The sequence below is a fragment of the Saimiri boliviensis genome, chromosome 14 (assembly GCF_048565385.1).
Source record: "Saimiri boliviensis isolate mSaiBol1 chromosome 14, mSaiBol1.pri, whole genome shotgun sequence".
Taxonomy (NCBI): Eukaryota; Metazoa; Chordata; class Mammalia; order Primates; family Cebidae; genus Saimiri; species Saimiri boliviensis.
The window spans coordinates 40,453,997-40,474,202 of NC_133462.1; the positions used below are offsets into that span (position 1 = coordinate 40,453,997).

At 47.1% G+C, this 20,206-nt stretch overlaps 1 protein-coding gene across 3 annotated transcripts in view; it reads left to right on the top strand.

Moving 5' to 3' along the window:
• RFX2 (regulatory factor X2) overlaps nt 1-20,206 on the top strand; it is a 118,515-nt gene that overhangs the window by 73,054 nt on the left and 25,255 nt on the right. For 2 of the 3 annotated variants that reach the window (XM_039466012.2, XM_010349517.3), the window contains exons 5-6: nt 1,958-2,219; nt 15,163-15,237. In XM_039466012.2, the coding sequence (XP_039321946.1) occupies nt 1,958-2,219; nt 15,163-15,237 (337 nt within the window). The remainder of the gene's footprint in view (nt 1-1,957; nt 2,220-15,162; nt 15,238-20,206) is intronic. The other variant, XM_039466014.2, reaches the window with a different exon arrangement.

Here is a 20,206-nt window from a genome sequence, read left to right on the forward strand (position 1 = left end):
CCATTTGGCCTGATGGCTCCCCTCACAAGTGCAGGGGCTGGGCACGGGAACCTGGCAGTGACCTCAGGGTTGTGATGGGTGGAATTGTCTGATTCCCTAAAGCACAATGTTGAAGGGTATGAAACACACAGAGACACAGTAAGTGCATATAAAACTGGTGACACTGGAGCAAGGTCTGTAGGTCCTACCAAGGTCACAGTCTTGGTTTGTTATTGTACTGTGGTGATATTGTCATCCCCCTGGGTTAGGGTTAGGGCACAGGAGTGCACACCTCCGAGAGGTCGAAGGGGACCTTCCTGCCACCCAGAGGGCCTCTCCTTAGGACGCATACAAACCTTACTCACCAGTAAGGAAAGGCCACTCCTAACCACCTTTACCATGGCCGCATTACTCAAGTAAAACTTAAAATTTTCAGGCCGGGCGCGGTGGCTCAAGCCTGTAATACCAGCACTTTGGGAGGCCGAGGTGGGTGGATCACAAGGTCAAGAGATCAAGACCATCCCGGTCAACATAATGAAACCTCGTCTCTACTAAAAATACAAAAATTAGCTGGGCATGGTGGTGCGTGCCTGTAATCCCAGCTACTCAGGAGGCTGAGGCAGGAGAATTACCTGAACCCAGGAGGCGGAGGTTGCGGTGAGCTGAGATCGCGCCATTGCACTCCAGCCTGGGTAACAAGAGTGAAACTCTGTCTCAAAAAAAAAAAAAAAAAAAACTTAAAATTTTCATTCTCAACAAGAAGTCACTACTTTAATCCAGATGTTAAAGGAAAACTAGACGGATTATTGGTATCACTTAGACATTCTTATACAATCTCATTTATTTAAACTTTTCATTTTGAAATAACCAGAGAATAGCAAGAAGTTGTGAAATTAGTACATGATTTGTAAACAAATTCCCCCAGCTTGCTCCAGTGGTGACACCACGCAGGACGATATCAAAACCTGGAAATCCACCAGCCAGGTGTGGTGGTGCACGCTCATAATCCCGGCCGGTGCTGTAGTGGTGCACACCCGTAATCCCAGGCTGAAGCAGGAGGATCACTTGCGCTCAGGAGGCTGAGGCTGCAGTGAGCTATGGTTTTGCCACTGCACTCCAGGCTGGGCTGTAGAAGGAGAGCCTGTCTCAGATAGACAAACAAAAACCCTGGAAATTGATGTGGCGTAAAACTGTTACCTAACCTTACCCAGCCCTTACTCAGTTCTACCAGTCTTTGTGCACATGCATTTGTGTGTGTGCTTGCACATGGAGTACATGTGGCTTTGCAGGTTCATTTGTGAGGGCTTGCATGTGTGTGTGTATCTATTTCTGTGCATTTTCAGCCCATGTATAGATTTGTGTAACAATACCACCATCAAGATACAGAACTGATCCATCTCCATGCAGGAACTCACTCATGGGACCCATATATCTACTTAGAATTTTCAGTTTTATCTTTTGTTTTTTCTAAGAGACAGGGTCTTGCTTTGTTGCTCGGCTAAATGGTGTAGTCACAGCCCACTGCAGCCTCAAAGTCCTGGGCTCAAGCAGTCCTCCACCTCAGCCTCCTGAGTAGCTGGGACCACAGGTGCGCACCACTACTCCTGGCTAAATGTTTTATTTTTTTTATAGAGACAGGATCTCTCTGTGTTGCCCAGGCTGGTCTCAGGCTTCCGGCCTCAAACAGTTTTCCCATCTTAGCCTCCCAAAGTGCTGGGATTAGAGGCATGAGCTACCACACCTAGCCTAGAATTTTCAAGTGGTGAGTTCTGATGAGTCAGCCTGTGGTCCTGAAGATTTCCTGACACGATGGTTCTGAACTTGCACTGCGTTTGAATGTCATATGCCACGTCCGAAATTGCTCCATATGTTGCTCTCTCGGGGCTGCCGCTTTTACATGATGTTTGGGTATCCATGAACTCAGACAAGACGTTTAAATGGGACAGCATCCCATGCGTGACTTCTCTCTTTCTCACAGACGAACGGCTTACACCTACAACCCCGAGCCTCAGATGTACGCCCCCAGCAGTGCGGCTTCTTACTTCGAGACCCCAGGCGGTGCCCAGGTGACCGTGGCAGCCTCGTCCCCGCCAGCGGTCCCCTCCCACAGCATGGTGGGCATCACCATGGATGTTGGAGGGAGCCCCATCGTCTCCAGCACGGGAGCCTATCTCATCCACGGGGGGATGGACAGCACCAGACACTCCCTGGCCCACACCTCCCGGTCATCTCCAGCCACGGTATGTAGGAGGCTCTCGGGGCCAGCAGGGTAGGCCATGACTATTCTCACAGCGGTGGCGGCAGGGACGGTGAGTAAGAGGCAGCCGGAAGCCCAGAGAGGGCTGTTGTCTGCTGTGGACCCAGGCGGCCCCTTAATGGAGTCAGGCCAGCCTCAGATGGACCACCAACCCTAGGCTAGCCTGCAGAGCTGTTTGAACTTCGGTTCGCCATTGGTAAAGAGGACAAGTCATGCGTCATGGGCTGTTGTGAAAAGGGAATGCATCAGGCATCTCTCCACTGGTCGATGCTGCAGCTGCCTTTGCTGTTGTCATTATTGTTATCATTGTTAATATCAACCTCTTAGAGGCGTGGATCAGTCCATCCACAAGACACCTGGACTGATGACACGGGGACGTTTCCCCGCAGCCCCTGCTTCGTTCTCACTGCCACGCTCCTGTGCAAAATAACTACTTACCCGCTCCTCCGAAGTCTCCACGTTTAAAACTCCATTTTCCATGTTTACTTTTATTTTCCTTCTTAAATTAACTCAAAGTGAAATCAACTTTTTGGTGTCCAGCCTTATGAGTTTTTGACATGGGTAGATTTGTATACAATCAGGATGCAGAACTGTGCAATGCCCTGAAAACCCCTTCGTGGTGTTTCTTGATGGTCACATCCTCCCCGCATCCCCACCCACGGATCTGTTCCCTACTGCTGTAGTTTCATCTTTACCAGCATGTTGTATAAATGGGATCATGCAGATTGTGACCTTTTGAGACTGGTTTCTTTTACTCATTCTGGTGCCTTTGAAATTCTGTCAAGTTGTTGCATGAATCTGAGTTGCTTTTTTTTGTTGTTACTGAGTAATATACTATTATACTGCAATGTGCTTATTCATTCACTAGTTAAGGGCCATTTGGATGGTTTCCAATTTGGGGCATTTATAAATAAAGAAGCTCTAAGTATTCATGTGCAGGCTTTTGTAAGGACATTATGTTTCCCTTTCTTTTGGATATATACCTACAAGTGGAATTGCTGCTGGCTCATACAGAAAGTGTATGTTTAACTTTAGCAGAAACCACCAGTGTTCCCAAGTGTTTGTACCGTTTGGCATTCCCCCCAGCAGCATACAGGAGTTCCGGTGGCTCCACTCCATCAGTATTTGATGCTGCCGGTGTTCTTGGTTTTGGCCATTGTGATCAATGTGTGTTGGTACCTCACTGTGGTCACAACTCGCATTTTCTTTATAGTTAATAATGGGAAGCAGCTTTTCATGTGAGTATGTCCCTTTGGTAGATGCTCTGGTGAGGTGTCAGTTCAAGCCATTTGCTACTTTTTTAACTAGGTTGGATGTTTTCTTATAGTTGAGTTTTGAGAATTCTTTATATATTCTAGATACAAGTCTGTTGTCAGATATGTGACTTGCAAATATTTCTTCAGTCTTTAGTGTGTCTTTTCATTCTCTAAAGAGTGTCCTTTGCAGAGAAAAAAATTTTTCTTTTAATTTTGGTCAAATTCAGTTTATCAATTTTTCTTTTTTGGCTCATGCTTTCGATGTCATGTCTAAGAACTCTTTGCCTATTTGCACGTCGTGAGGACTTTCTCCTGTTTTCTTTAAAAAGTTTTATAGTTTTACTTTTGTTTTGGGGTTTTTGTTTTTGTTTTTTTTGAAACAAAGTCTTGCTCTGTCACCCAGGCTGGAGTGCAGTGATGCCATCTTGGCTCACTGCAACCTCCACCTCCCGGGTTCAAGTGATTCTCCTGCCTCAGCCTCCCAAGTAGCTGGGACTGCAGGCACTGGCCACCACACCCAGCTAAGTTTTGTATTTTCAGTAGAGACGGGGTTTCACCATCTTGGCCAGGCTGGTCTCGAACCCCTGACCTCAAGTGATCCACTGCCTCGGCCTCCCAAAGTACTGGAATTACAGGCGTGAGCCACCATGCCTGACCGTAGTTTTACATTTTACATTTAGATCTGTTTCCTGTCAATTTAAGTTTGTATAAGATGTAAGTTTTAAGGTGAGGTTTGTTTTTTTGGCATATGAAACAAAATGTTGTTCTAGCCTCATTTGTTAAAGAGACTGCACTTTCTCCATTGGGTTGCTTTAACACCTTTGTCAAAAATCAATTGGCCATATGTGTGTGGGTCTATTCCATTCCATTGGTCTGTCTGCCTATCCCTTTACAAATAGCATAGTTTTAATTACAATATAGCTTTATAGTAAGTCTTTTTTTTTTTTTTTTTTTTTTTTGAGATGGAGTTTTGCTCTTGTTACCCAGGCTGGAGTGCAATGGCGCAATCTCGGCTCACCGCAACCTCTGCCTCCTGGGTTCAGGCAATTCTGCCTCAGCCTCCTGAGTAACTGGGACTACAGGCGCATACCACCATGCCCAGCTAATTTTTTTGTATTTTTAGTAGAGATGGGGTTTCACCATGTTGACCAGGATGGTCTCGATATATCTTGACCTCATGATCCACCTGCCTCGGCCTCCCAAAGTGCTGGGATTACAGGCATGAGCCACCACGCCTGGCCTTATAGTAAGTCTTAAAATTGAATAGAATGGTTCTTTCCACTTTATTCTTCAGTATTATGTTGGCTATTTATATAAACTTAAAGTTTCTATATAAGTTTAGATCAGTTTATTGATATCTACAAAAAAATCCTACTGAGATTTTGACTAATTTGCACCAAATCAGTTTGGGGAGAATTGACATCTTTACTATATTGAGTCTTCCAGTCCATGAACATGGTACATTTCCCCATTTGTTTAGATCTTCTTTGATTTTTTTTGTCAGCATTTTGTAACTTATCCAAAATTTTGTACATGTTTTGTTCGATTTATACCGAAGTATTTCATGATTGGAGAGGTATTGTAAATGGCACTGTGGGGTTTTTTTGGCATTGATCTTTACATTTCGTTTCCAACTGTTCATTTCTAGGGTTTGAAAATGGTTGATTTTTTTGATTCTTGATCTTGTATCCTATAACCTTGCTGAACTCACTTTTTAGTTCTAAGAACTTCTTATTGCCTGCAAATATAACTGCTTTCATGCGTTCTTTCCAATATGGACAAAAAGGAATTTCATTTCTTTTTCTTGCCTTTTTGCACTGGCCAGGACTTGCAGTGAAATGTTGAACAGGAGCGGCGAGAATGGCCATACTTGCCTTTTTCCCAGTCCTTAGGGAAAAGCCTTCCGTCTTTCACTGCTAACTATGTGATGTTAGCTGTTTTCCAGAGATGCCCTTTTTCAGGTTGAGGTAGTTCCCTTCTTTTTCTAGTTTTCTGGAAGTCTCTATCATAAATAGACATTGAATTCTGTCAAATGCTTTTTTACATTTATGTAAGCATATTTTTTTCTTCATTAGGGTGTTAACATAATGGATTGCATTGATTGACTTTCAATTACAACATAACTTCTTATTTTGGTATAAGGTTAATCTCCTGAGATAGAAGGTGATGGTCTAGCCTTATCTTTGTTTTTTGTTTGTTTGGTTTTGGTTCTGGTGTATTTTGAGGTCACCCTGGCATCAGAGAGGTCCCCTGAATCTTGCTGTTCTCTCTCTTCCTATGTCCAGAGTGACCCCCAGGCCCTGGCCCTGACAACAGGCATAGTGCCCCATGCCTCCTCCCTCCCTTCTTAGGAGGAGTCACTTGCTTTCTAGAGGCTGTGAAATTATAGAGTGGTGTCTGCTGCTTCTACCCCTAGCTACTTAGTTTTAGCACCCCAGGCCAGGCAGCCCCAGCAGACCAGACATACTCCTCCCCCATAGGATTGGCTGGGTGGAACTAGGTTTCATTGTTATGGGTCAGAAAGCTTTCCTCACAGACTGCAGTAATTGTCACAAGTGTGGCACGTTTGACTTAGCAAACTGCATCAACTTAGTAAGATCGACTAGGATTGCAAGTCACAAATTTACTGAGAAACAGTGATGTTCTCTATGGTTTTAGAATTATCTCGTTGCAGCAAACATGCTGCTCAGACCCTGGGCCACCACCCTGTAACTGTGGTTTGTTATCTGGGTTGCTTTGGAAGAACTGAATTATTAAATCAATTAGAAATCCATGAACAGGCTGTTTTCTCACTCTCTTTCTCTCTGTCTCTCACACACACACACACATACACACACACACACACACGCACACACGCACACATCTTGGACAGGAATCTGATTCCTGGCTTCCAACTGTTCAGTTGTTGTTTCCTGGCTTGTTGTTGGCATAAGAACATTCAACAAGGATTCCACAGAAATTCGAGAGACCGTCCAAGAGCCAAGAACAACGGCGGCCCTGAGACTGCAACGAAACACAGCCGCTGGGCCCGACTGACGTCTACCAGTTCGTTCATGTCAGAGCTTACTTTCTTGGGACCTTAGCTTAGTCCTAAAGACAGAGCACAAAGACTGAAGCACGTCCCCACCTTTAGCCTTGACAAGTGATTCCAGACTCTTGGTGACCAATTCTCTCGAGTACTTATTTCTGGTTAGAATGTCATCCGTATTATAAATCTTCAAAGTTAATTGCCCAAATGGCAAGTTTTTGATACACATTTTCTGTTGTGCTTTTTTCCGCTACATGGAGCATCACTTTTCAAGCTGGTTTTATAACTTTTTTTGCAACGGTGGGAAAAGTACTCAGATATACACTTACAAGTACCTCTTCGAGAGATACATCTGAAGTTTTAGTCTCTGATTTACCTGTAGTGACAAAATGAAAAACTGTCATACTAAAAGCACGATTTTTCACTTATTCTGAAGCATTTCAGTTGATTTACCAGATAAGTCATCCTCCTTTGTCTGAATGACATAGCCTCACTTGACAAGATGTTAAGCAACCATGGACAAATGGATTATTGATCTAGTAATCGATTCGCTACTGACGGCTCTCTCCGGTGTTGGCCCGCTTCTTGTTTTCCTGTTTTCTTTTATGGCACCGTATGCAAAATAATCACAGTATGTAATCCCAGCTTGGATCCTGGTCCAGGGGAAGGACATTAGTGAGGAGATGCATCATATTCTGTAAAGTCTGCGGATTAGTTAAGAGTGTTGAATTTAAGAGTGTTGAGTGGCTCCATAAGAATCGGTCTTGCTGGCTACGGTGGCTAACGCCAGTCATCCTAGCAGTTTGGGAGGTGGAGGCCAGTGGACTACTTGAGCCCAGAAGTTCAAGACCAGCGTGGGCAACATGGCGAGACCCCATGTCTGCAAAAAAATACAAAAATTAGGCAGGCCTGGTGGCTCCTGCATGTATGTTCAGCTACTTGAGAGACTGAGGTGGGAGGATGGCTTGAGCCCAGGAGGTCGAGGCTGCAGTGAGCTGTGATCATGCCACTGCTCTCCAGCCTAGGTGATAGAAGGAGACCCTGTCTCAAAACAAAGAAAGCAACACACAAAAAAATTGGTTCAGAGCGATAGCCACAAAATATGAGGTGACAAACACAAGTAGCAGAACTAGAGACAGAGGGAAAATAAAGCAAGTGTGAATGTGATCTTATGGCCCCTAAGGGACATTCACAGAGATATTGGTGGGGCTCCCTCTGCTGAGTGGGAGTTGTGAGGAACAGACAAACAGGTTAAAGCGCCCCATCTCCCTCCCTGAGCCTCTCAGCCCTGGTCACCTCTGCCCGGACCACAACTTCGGGCTTTTCCCTTCTCCAGGCCTAATTCCATGACTTACCACTCTGCCTTCACAATCCCAGCCATTCTCCTTTTCGCTTTTAAAAACCATCTGCATTCTTTAGAAAGCGCCCAAAGGGTTGTTAGTGCTTTAACTTCCATTGGCTCCTTCTGTGGTAACATATCTAAGTTATATTTTAGAACAGAGGGTGAATTAACTGCAGCAGGTTTAGGAGCGGCCCTCTCTGCCTCATGTCCCCACACTTGGGTTTTTGGAAAACCACCTCCCCTCCCTCCCCATATCGTGGCCACTTCTAGCTCCAGGAAATGAGACATGATCATGCCACTGCCCTCCAGCCTGAGCAGCAGAGAGAGATGCCACCTCTTTTTAAAAAAAGAGCACATCAGGCTGGGCGCGGTGGCTCAAGCCTGTAATCTCAGCGCTTTGGGAGGCCGAGGTGGGTGGATCACAAGATCAAGAGATCGAGACCATCCTGGTCAACATGGCGAAACCCCGTCTCTACTAAAAATACAAAAAATTAGCTGGGCATGGCAGCGCGTGTCTGTAATCCCAGCTACTCAGGAGGCTGAGGCAGGAGAATTGCCTGAACCCAGGAGGCGGAGGTTGCGGTGAGCCGAGATCGCGCCATTGCACTCCAGCCTGGGTAACAAGAGTGAAACTCCATCTCGGAAAAAAAAAAAAAAAAAAAAAGCACATGAAATTTTCCTAGAAGTCACCATATTCTTCACTACCATGTGCTCACATTCTAAAAAATGTTTTTAAGAGAGGGGAAAAAGAGGCCAGGTGCAGTGGCTCACATCTGTAACCCCAGCACTTTGGGAAGCCAAGGTGGGTGCATCACTTGGGGTTGGGAGCTCAAGACAGCCTGACCAACATGGTGAAACCCTACCTCCACTAAAAATACAAACATTAGCCAAACACGGTGCCGGGCACCTGGAATCCCAGCTACTCGGGAGGCTGAGGCAGAAGAATTCCTTGAGCCTGGGTGGTGGAGGTTGCAATGAGCCAAGATCATGCCACTGCACTCCAGCCTGGGTGACAGAGTGAGACTCCATCTCAAAAAAAAAAAAAGTGGGGTGGGGGGAGGGGGAAGAAAGAAAGAAAATGCTAGTTTCATTTAAGAATGTCTTTGATGGCCGGGCGCGGTGGCTCAAGCCTGTAATCCCAGCACTTTGGGAGGCCGAGGCGGGTGGATCACAAGGTCAAGAGATCGAGACCATCCTGGTCAACATGGTGAAACCCCGTCTCTACTAAAAATACTAAAAATTAGCTGGGCATGGTGGCGCATGCCTGTAATCCCAGCTACTCAGGAGGCTGAGGCAGGAGAATTGCCTGAACCCAGGAGGTGGAGGTTGCGGTGAGCCGAGATCGCGCCATTGCACTCCAGCCTGGGTAACAAGAGCGAAACTCCATCTCAAAAAAAAAAAAAAAGAATGTCTTTGATGAATATTCTCAGTGGTTATCTGAGTTTTATGAATTTTGGTACTTAGCAAATACTGATTTCTAACAATTAAAAACATAAAACAGAAAAAGAAAGAATGTCTTTGATGAAGCAGTAAAAATTATTGATTTTATTAAATTTTCACTGTTGAGCACACATCTGTTTAGTGTTCTGTGTGTGAGATGCGATGGAAAGTCCACCAGAGAATGTCAGCCTCCAAGGAAAGCCTGTATGTTCACGATTGACTTGTGGGCAGAACTAGCCATTGTTTTCATAAAATTCCATTTCTGCTTGAAAGCATGACAAAATCTGATTATTCAGACTCAGGTATTTGGCAGACATGTTTTCACAAATGGACAAAGCCTGACATATTAAGAGAAACAGCTGGCAGATTTTGTTGCCAATGATAAAACTCAAGTATTCACACAAAGAAATGAAAATTATGGAGAAGCTATGTCTGCCAACCAGGAACCTGACAGCTTTCCAACAGTGAACGACTTTTCTGATGAGGTTGGTGGCGATATTAACAAACGTGATTTCTTGACACTAATGAAATGTGGCGATGTTCGGAAGATCTGCACACAGCAAACTCGTGCTTTTCAAGTGACCGATATATGATGTTACAAAACCATGCCCATTAGTAAAATACTCACTCAAGTTGCAAGAAAGACTAAAATTACTTCTTGAAATTAGTTACATGTATGTTTTTATTGAGGTAAAATACATGTAACATAAAATTAACCATTTAAAGTGGACAATTCAGTGGTATTTAAAGTGGACAATTCACAGTGTCATCTGATCACCACCATTATCTAGTTCCAGAATATTCTCATCACCCTGAAAGGAAACCCCATTAGCGGCCAATCTCCATCGTCCCCTTCCTCCGTGTCCTGACAGTCGCTACTCTGCTTTCTGTCTCTAGGAATTTGCCAATTCTACATAGTTCGTGTAAAAGGATTTCTACAGTATACGGTCTTTTGTATGAGGCACATCCATGTTGTATCATGTGTCAGAACTTTATTCCTTGCTGTGGCTAAATACTATTCCACCGTGTGCTTGGACCACATTTTGTGTATCCATTTATCTGCTGATTGACATGTGGGTTTGTTCACTTTTTGGCACTTTAACTTTGTCATTCCCCTACCCTCTGGCCTCCATGGTTTCTGATGAGGAATCAGCCATTACTCATATTCAAGATTCTTTGTTTGTAATGCCACTTCTCTCTTACTGCTTCTAGGATTCTCTCTTTGTCTTTGCCTTTCAACAGTTTGATTATAATATGCCTTTGGTGTGTATTTCTTTGAGTTTATACCACATAAAGTTTGTTGAGGTTTTCAAAGGTGTAGATTTATGTCTTTCATCAAATTTGGGAATTTTTCAGCCATTACTTATTTAAATATACTTTACCACCTTCTTCCTCTCTCTCCTTCTGGGATTCCTGTTATGTGTTTGTTTGTAAGCTTGGTGGTGTCCCACAAGTTTCCCAGGCTCAGCTCATTTTTCTCCATTCTTTTTTCTTTCTACTCCTCAGACTGGGTAATCTCAGTTGACCTATCTTCAAATTCCCTGAATCTTTCTTCTGGCTGCTCAAACCTGCAGTTGAACCTTCCCTAGTAAATTTTTCATTCCAGCTATTATACTTTCAACTCCAGAATTTTTATTTGGTTCCTTTTTGCAGTTTCTGTCTCCTTGTTGATGTCCTCCACCGGTGAAACATCACTCTCGTGTTTTTTTGTTTTGTTTTGCTTTTGTTTTTGTTTTTGTTTTGACGAAATCTCACTCTGTCGCCCAGGCAGGAGTGCAGTGGCATGATCTCAGCCCACTGCAAACTCTGCCTCCCAGTCTCAAGTGTCAGGCCTTAGCCTTTCAAGTAGCTGGAATTACAGGTGCCCACCACCATGCCCAGCTAATTTTCATATTTTTAGTGGAGTCAGGGTTTCACCATGTTGGCCAGGCTGGTCTTGAGCTCCTGATCTCAAGTGATCTGCCCGTCTTGGCCATCGTGCCCAGCCTGTCATTTTTTTATAGTGCTTTGTGCATGATTTCCTTTAGCTGTTTAAGTATACTTTATATAGTTGATTTAAACGCCTGGTTTCCTGAGTCCAATGGCGGGATTTTCTCAGGGATGGTCCTGTTTGTTTATTTTTATGTATGGACCATACTTTCTTGTTTTCTAGCACGCCTCATAATTTTTGTGGAGAACCGGATATTTTGAATAGTATAACATGGTGACTCTGAAGACTGGATTCTTCTGTTCTCCCAGGGTTTGCTGTTGCTGCTTACAGGTGTTGTTGATTGTTTTTCAGGAACTTTCTGGACTAATTTTGTAAAATCTACATTATTTTTTTTTTTTTTTTTTTTTGGCGACAGTCTCACTCTGTTGCCCAGGCTCAAGTGCAGTGGTGTGATCTTGGCTCACTGCAACCTCCACTTCCTGGATTCAAGCAATCCTCCTGCCTGAGCCTCCCCAACAGCTGGGATTACAAGCATGTGCCACCACACCCACCTAATTTTTTTTCTTTTATTTTTCTTTTGTGTGTGTGTGTGTGTGTGTGTGTGTGTGTGTGTGTGTGTATTTTTAGTAGAGACAGGGTTTCACCATATTAGCCAAGCAGGTCTTGAACTCCTGGCCTCAAGTAATCCACCCTCCTCAGCCTCCTGAAGTGCTGGGATTACAGGTGTGAGCCACCATGCCAGGCCAAAATCTCTATTTGGTTAGCTTAGTGGTCAACTAGTGATTCGATGGAGATTTCCTTAAATGCCAAATTTCATCTTTTTTTTTTTTTTTTATTACGGGTTCACCTGTTTGCCATAATCTTTTACTTCATTTCCAGATTTCTGAGAAAGTCAGTTCTGACAGTTTTTGCCCATTTTTTTACTGCTTTTGTGAAGGGATGGATTTTGGAGTTCCTCACTCTGCGATTTTCATGGACGTCAGCTCAAGAGTAATGGATTTTAATGTAAATGAGTATGAAAAGCTCATTGATATGGTCTCAGATTCCACATTGCAGCTAACCTTTAAGAAATTCCCAGTTGTCAAATGTTGCTATAGTATCAAGTAAAAATGTCCACAGTTATCTGAAAAGGCTATTAAAACAGTGCTCATTTTCCAGCTGTATAGCTGTATGCGGCCATGCTTTTTCTATGTACAACTAAAACAGTATACAATAATACATGGAGATACAGAAGCAGGTGTACAGAGCTATCTTCTGTCTGTTTTAAAGATGTGGAACCATTCCACTCTTCTCATTTTCGGTTGTTTCATTTTAAATTGGGAAAGTGTACCTGTTCTTTAAGTGTTAACCTATAAGGGGTTTATGTTTTTTTATGAATTAATGCGTTGTTTTTAAAATTATTCATTTTTATGTTAATAAGGGAAATAATAGATTTAACTTTTAAAAACAAAAGCAAGCATGCTGTGGTAGCTCATGCCTGTAATCCCAGAACTTTGGGAGGCCGAGGCGGGTGGATCACTTGAGGCCAGAAGTCCAAGACCAGCTTGGCCAACATAGAGAAACCCTGTCTCTGCTAAAAAATACAAAAATTAGCTGGGCGTGGTGGCAAACGCCTGTAATCCCAGCTACTCGGGAAGCTGAGGCACAAGAATCACTTGAGCCTGGGAGGCAGAGGTGGCAGTGAGCCAGGGTCACGTCAGTGCACTTCAGCCTGGTCGACAACAAAACTCTGTCTCAAGAAAAGAAAAAAAAAAAAGCTCTTTTTCAGGGGTGGGGGCGGTGAAATCTCAAAATTTTTTAATAGTGTCTTTTTTAACAGACCAAATGTTTGAGACCCACTCTGCTGGAGAGACAGTGTTTTCTTCTCCTTCCCAGTCTGCGGGGCAGTAGACAAGGCCCCTGAGATCAGGGCAGACTTCCAGAGGTCGTGCACTCTGCTCTCTGGGCACCCAGAGGTAAACGGTGCCCCCCAGGGAAGGTGCCACAGGGCAGTACTCACCTGCCTGCCCAAGCTGCAGATCAGAATGGCCCCAAGACTTGGGGGTGGTAAGTTTGCTTTTTCTATCATAGAGGTGGTGGTGGCCTTCTCAGCCGGTGCCCTGAGGCTGATGGGTGGAGCAGGTCTCACCGTCTTCCTTTCCCCCTTTCCCCTGCTCCTCCACTCTCTGCACTTCTTTTTTTTTTTTTTTTTTTTTTTTTTTTCTTAAGATGGAATCTTGCTCTGTCACCCAGGCTGGAGTGCAGTGGCACAATGTCGGCTCACTGCAGCCTCCGCCTCCCAGGTTCAAGCGATTCTCCTGCTTCCTGAGCAGCTGGGACGACAGGCATGTGCCACTGCACCCAGCTAATTTTCGTATTTTTAGTAGAGACGGGGTTTCACCATATTGGCCAGGCTGGTCTTGAACTCCTGACCTCATGTTCCACCCGCCTCAGGCTCCCAAAGTGATGGGATTACAAGTGTGAGCCACTGCACCTGGCCAACCTTCTGTACTTCTTTTTTTTTTTTTTTTTTTTTTTTTTTTGAGACAGAGTTTCGCTCTTGTTACCCAGGCTGGAGTGCAATGGCGCGATCTCGGCTCACCGCAACCTCCGCCTCCTGGGCTCAGGCAATTCTCCTGCCTCAGCCTCCTGAGTAGCTGGGATTACAGGCACGCGCCACCATGCCCAGCTAGTTTTTTGTATTTTTAGTAGAGACGGGGTTTCACCATGTTGACCAGGATGGTCTCGATCTCTTGACCTCATGATCCACCCGCCTTGGCCTCCCAAAGTGCTGGGATTACAGGCTTGAGCCACCGCGCCCGGCCCCTTCTGTACTTCTTAAAGGTGACCCTGACATCGTCTTTGACTTGAAGCAAGGGTAGCTAACGAGAGAAGGCAGACGCACCGTGGTTGGAGGCCCTGAGAGAAGCAGTTACCCTTTCATTCTTGAACTCAGCTCCGCGCGCTGCTCTCTGAAATACACACTCAACCTGCTCTTTGAGGAAGGGTCCTCAAGTCTTTGTCCTCCCTGGGTGTTTTAGGAAACAAAGCGCATACTTCAGGTTCCTTTCAGGTTCCTTTGCTTCCGTCTCAGTTCTCCGGTCGTCAGGGTGGGCTGCAGCAGATTTTACATCGCCGCTCTCCGTGTGCAAGTCTAGGACGAACTAAGTGCGTGTGAATGCCTTGGCGGCCACACACACCTGGGTGTCTCCTTTTTCGCATGGAGCTGCCACCCACCTCCCTACAGGATCCAACTTAAAAGCCCCCATTCTCCAGGAAGTTCTGCCATTAGCTCCCCAACTCTTTCTTCCAAAACTCTTTTCTCTTTTCCAAACGCTGTCTTCACACAGCCCTCACTAGATAAACACTCGCCAGACAGCGTCCGGTGGCCCTGGATCCTACAGCCTCCTGCTGGCAGGGTCTGAGTCTTTGGCCTCATTGGTATTTTCCCAAAACATCCGGCAGCAGGGAGACCCTGGGCTTTGCGACGGGACAGGCTTGCTGGGCAGTGAAGGCTGCCATCTGTCCTTGCTTTCGTTCTCCTGGTTCCCCATCGGTGTGGCGTGGGGAGAGGAGCAGGTGTTTATGATGCTGGCTTAGTTGACACTGGAATTTATGCAGCAGCTGCATATTAATGTTATGATGTGCACACGCATTTGCCAGGTGAAAATTCAGTTGCAGGTTTTTACAACACGACTTCTGCTGCTTGTGTCTGACGGGCTCTTGGGCTTATCTGCGTGTGCAAAGCAACACTCCCTGCCGCAGCTTTAATGCACAATTTAACTCACCCCCACCGCCCTGCCTGTGTGGAGCCTCATTTTTATTTTGTAGGAGCTCAAATCATTATTTGGATATTAATAAAAACAAATCTTGGCTGATGCTAACCATCTGATTTCCTTTTTTTTTTTTTTCCATTTTGTTTTGTTTTGTTTCTGCACACATTTTCTTTAGCTTGAAATGGCGATTGAAAACCTCCAAAAAAGCGAAGGAATCACATCACACAAAAGCGGTTTACTCAACAGCCATGTAAGTGTGTGTCTGACCTGGTGACCTGTCCCTGCTCTGCTTGTAACCTCCATAGACATTTTGAAAGCAAACGAAGGCAGCCGGGCACGGTGGCTCACGCCTGTAATCCCAGCACTTTGGGAGGCTGAGATGGGCGGATCACCTGAGGTCAGGAGTTCGAGACCAGCCTGGTCAACATGATGAAACCCCGTCTCTACTAAAAATACAAAAATTAGCTGGGCGTGGTGGCAGGTGCCTATAATCCCAGCTACTCGGGAGGCTGAGGCAGGAGAATCACTTGAACCCGGGAGACAGAGGTTGCAGTGAGCTGACATCATGCCACTGCATTCCCACCTGGGTGACAGGTTGAGACTCCATCTCAATAAAATAAAATAAACCAAAGGCAATAAAATGACACCTTTAAAGTGTCATTTGTGAAAGGTGGTTGGGGGGGAAGGCAATCTAGAATTCTACATCCAGCAAAAACACCCTTCTACGATGAAGGAGAAATCAACAGATTCTTTATCTGTAAAAGGTAGTTACTAACACCTACCTCCTTGGGGAGCTCATAGGGAGCAAATTATTTAATATCTGCAAAATGCAAAATACTTTCAACAATACCTGGCAGGTGATAAGCAGTACAGTGATATATGAAAAATAAAACAGTACAAAAATCAGCAACGGCAACAAAAAGAGAGAAAATGACACAGGGTCAGGAATGCCATAGATTCTTAGCTCAGTTTTCTGGAGTCCTCTCTTGGAAAGAAACGGTAATTTGAGAAAAGCATCAAGCAGGTAATTCGTACAGATTTTAACGTGTAAGATTTTTCTCCTCCCCTTGTCTCCTGGGAGAAGACCGTGATCACAGGCCCCACGACAGGAGATTGTGGGCATCTCAGCTCTGCACAGCTCCATAGCAGGGGGACTGGAGGAGGTGGCCAGCTCTGTCTTTATTTCCAGGGACAGTAGAGAAGGAAAACTCTGGCCTCCTCAGACTCGTCACTTTCACTTCTCCCCAAATGTTCTTGATTTGGCTTTGCACATACATAGATGGAAATTGTTTGCCGTTTTAAAACTAAGACAGGCCGTTGAAGTCAGAATGTGCTCCTAGGAGTTGCTCTCTGGCACTTAAATTGGGATGTGACATTCCCTTGAGAATTCAGACATCAAAGAGGAAGAAGTCCCCTTGAGTGAAACCCAATCCTGAGTGATTCCATCATGACTCCGTGCTGACTGAGGTTTAACGTGAGGCGTTACTCAAAAGGCAGTGAGTGATTCTGGGGGCGGAAGGTGATGTGGGACAGGTCCAGAAAACTGGGTTTATGGGTTAGGCACAAGCGTCACCTGCTCAAGGCAGCCCCTGACGAGGCCTCTGCCCTCTTCCTCGGGAGCTGGTCACTACAAGAAACAGCAGAAATATCTGCTTCTGCTGATTGTCTTGAAGCAAAAAAGGCAAAACAAAATGAAACGCCCCTCCAGGCCCCTGCTTGGTGCCCCACCCATCTCCAGGCTGGGCAGGACGTGGTCATCCTGCCGTCTGTCACTGCTGGATGACGTCCTCCCTGTAGACAATCTCAGGGAGAAGGAATCTTCCACACATGCCTGGAGAGAGGATCTCCCCAGCCCCGAGTTTTAAACTCAGAGCACATACACAGGGAAGTGTGCTGAATGATAATCCCCATTCAGCAAGGATCGGGCTGTCTTCAGCCTGAAACCAAACCCATGTGGGCCCAGGGTATCTGCCCCGGGCGAGAGGGCCATGTGACGCAGGCAGGATGGGGCCACAGAGCTGGGGTAGGCAGCGTATCCACAGGAGAGTTAAAATGTCTATAGGAAAATGGGCCAGGCGTGGTGGCTTACGCCTGTAATCCCAGCACTTTGGGAGGCCAAGGTGGCTAGACCACTTGAGGTCAGGAGTTCAAGACCAACCTGACCAACATGGCAAAACCCAGTCTCTACCAAAAGTACAAAAATTAGCTAGGCGTGGTGGTGGGTACCTGTAGTCCCAGCTACTTGGGAGGCTGAGGCAGGAGAATTGCTTGAACCCAGGAGGCGGAAGCTGCAGTGAGCCGAGATTGTGCCACTGCACTCCAGACTGGGCGACAGAGAGAGACTTCATCTCAAAAAAAAAAAAAAAAAATGTCTATGGGAAAATGCATGATCCGCTTGTCTCTGGCTGCCGGGATCCTCCCTGCTTTCTAATACTTCACCCGAAAGGCAGACTTCGTTGGGTTGCTTCCCCGCAGAGTCCCATTCCCAAGCTGACTTTTCCAGCAGGTAAAGTCTCCTGTTTCTTGTTCTCACTGTTGATAGGCTGTTGAGTTGTTTCCTTCCGTCATGAGCTGTGATCAGTAAGATTTGGGGTTTGGTGACTCAAAGCAAAGGAAGTGGAAATAAGATCTTTCTAAAAAGTTCACCACACACAGGCAGAATAAACCTAGATCGTGTTTTGGCAAATGCGAGAGCCAGAGAAGGAGAGATCTGCTGACGGACAGGGCAGCGTGCCCTCTGCCTGGCGGTGCACACTCACGGCATTTTCCCCGGTGCTGCCTGTGGCTGAGGTTGAGCTAGTGGCGGGCAGCGGCCTTCTGCGGGTCAGGCGGGGGCACAGCCACAGTCCCACCTCCCTTGCCAGCCCGATCCTGTGGCAGATAAGCCAGGCGTGTGGGGGCAGCTGGACCCTGGGGACCCATTTTCCCGGTGTCCTCCCGGACCTCTTTTCTCAGGGAGGCCCAGGCAGGGTCCCCCAGCAGCAGGGCCTGTGTGCCTCTTTCCTGCTGCCAGCTGGTGACGTCAGCCAACCGCCTACCGTGTGCAGGGTTCTAGCCAGGTCAGTGCCAAACATAGGGAGTACAAAAGGAGAAAAAGGTCACTCCAGGGCGCTTAGCATTTGAGGGCAGAAGGTGAAAAATGTTGGGAGCCCACCCACAGAGGTCACAGAGGTCTCTGAGTGGAGCTGGCCACGTGTTCCACAGGGCGGGTTCCCTCTGCGCGCTGTCTCAGGAGGGAAGGGGTATTCAGGTGCTGGGAGCCTGGTGAAACGAGACAGCGTTGTCCAGACCCAGCCGGTCAACAGAAGCTTCCCAGGCTTCTCCTCCAGAGGGTCTGCAGGGCCCGGGGGTCTGCACGTTGGAAGAACATTCCAGCCAGCTGATGGTCAGCTTGGCGTGGAAACCCCCAGGGAGGAGGAGGCCCCCTAGCAGTGTCCAGACTGGGGAAGGGCAGGATATGGCCGCGTGAAAATGGGAATTAGCCCTTCCAGAGGGAAGGGGACGGAGCTGGGGCTAGGGGTGAAACATGTCTTCGCCTGGTAGGATGTGGCAGGCCGCTGCCTTGAGCAGAAGAGGTGTCCTCAGCCCCTGGGGGGCATCAGGCTGCCCTCAGGCTACCAGCCAACCCAGACCCCGCAGCAGGTTCATCGCGTCTCCGTCACCATGAGGTGGCGCTGTCTACTAACATAAACTCCTCGCTTGCACACCTGTGGGAGAGAGCCGCGTTTAGAAGAGTTGTGTGTGGGTTCCGTGACTTTTTGTTTTGAAATCAAGAAGCACAAATTGTCAAAGGCCATCTAGCCTTCAGCTGGTGACCCGTGTAGCCTGGCGCTATGGCCATGCTGTCCTGCAGGCCGCGGAGGGGTTGCTGGAGCTGGCAGCTGCTCAGAAGGGGACTGTCCAGAAGCGGCTCCTGCAGCCGCAGTCCTGGCGCGCCGTTTTCCCTCTGCGTTCCTGCCCCGCTTGGATTAGTGTCTTAGCTCAGTGCTCGGCCTCCGCCCCCAACAACCCCTGCGCCTCCCATGCCCCTCCCCGCCACCTTCACCCCTCCCAGGCCCACCCTCACTCTTCAACCTCACTTTAAGAAAGATCCAGAACCAGATGGCGCCCCCACCTCCTCTGCCTCGACTGCTTCCCCAGCCACCACTGTCCCCGTGGATTCTCTCGGCCACCTCCTAGCCAGCCCTCGGCATGCACCCTTACCCAGCCTCCTTCTCACAGCAGCCCAGAGTGATCCTTCTAAAACTCAGGTCAGATGGCCACACTGCTCGGCTCAGAAGCCTCCAGGGCTCCCCTTGGCCCTCCAAGTAGAAGCCAGTGTTGTCAAAATGGCCCACAAGGCTCTGCACGACCCGCTCTCTCTCACTCCTTACTCTGCTCCAGCCACACAGGCCTCCTTGCTGTTCCTCCAGTGCACCAGGCTCAGACCTGCCCCAGGGCCTTTGCACTGTGGAGCCCTCAGTCTGAAGCTCTCTTCCCCCAGGTTCCCCCTCACCTCCTTCCAGTCTTCACACACTGGGCGCTTTCTCAGTGAGCCCTGCCTGACACCCCCACCCCACCTCGATTACGATTGCAGTCCTCCCTCTAGTCCCTCTGTGGCGGAGCCCTGTCCCCTTTCCCAGGTTAATTTCTCTCATAGGACTCAGAACCAGCTCTTTGTTGTGGGTCTCTGCCAGACAAGAATGGACGCTTACAGGGGGCAGGGTTTTTTGTCTTTTATTCGCTGTTGAATCCCAAGCTCCTGGAACAGGGCCTGGCACAGTGCCAGCTCTCATAAATGTTTGGGGGATGAATGAAAAGGTAGGTGTTCCAAGCCAGAATATGTCAACACAGAGCACACAAGGGCACTTGGAATAGCTGCCCAAGCTGCTAGTGTATGGCTTGGCAAGACTCCAACTCACCACCAGGAGGAGTCAGTGTCAGGCAAATTTGCCCCCATTCCTGGAAACAAGTATCTTAGAAGATGAAGGGGGCTGGATAGGTGGGCATGATCCTGGCCTTCCCACCTGCAGGTGAGGACATCTGTCCATGGGGGCTCTGCCTGCAAAAAGCCCAGAACCACCAGCCATTGGTGGTGGGGGTGGGGAGAGAGGGAGGTGTTGGCCTTTTGGGATTTTTTTTCCTTAAAAGGAAGGATTTGATCCATTTCATCAAGAAGTGTGCTGTCCTGACAGATGGCGACAAATGTGGATGCACATGTACATTTCCTTGGAAAGCGT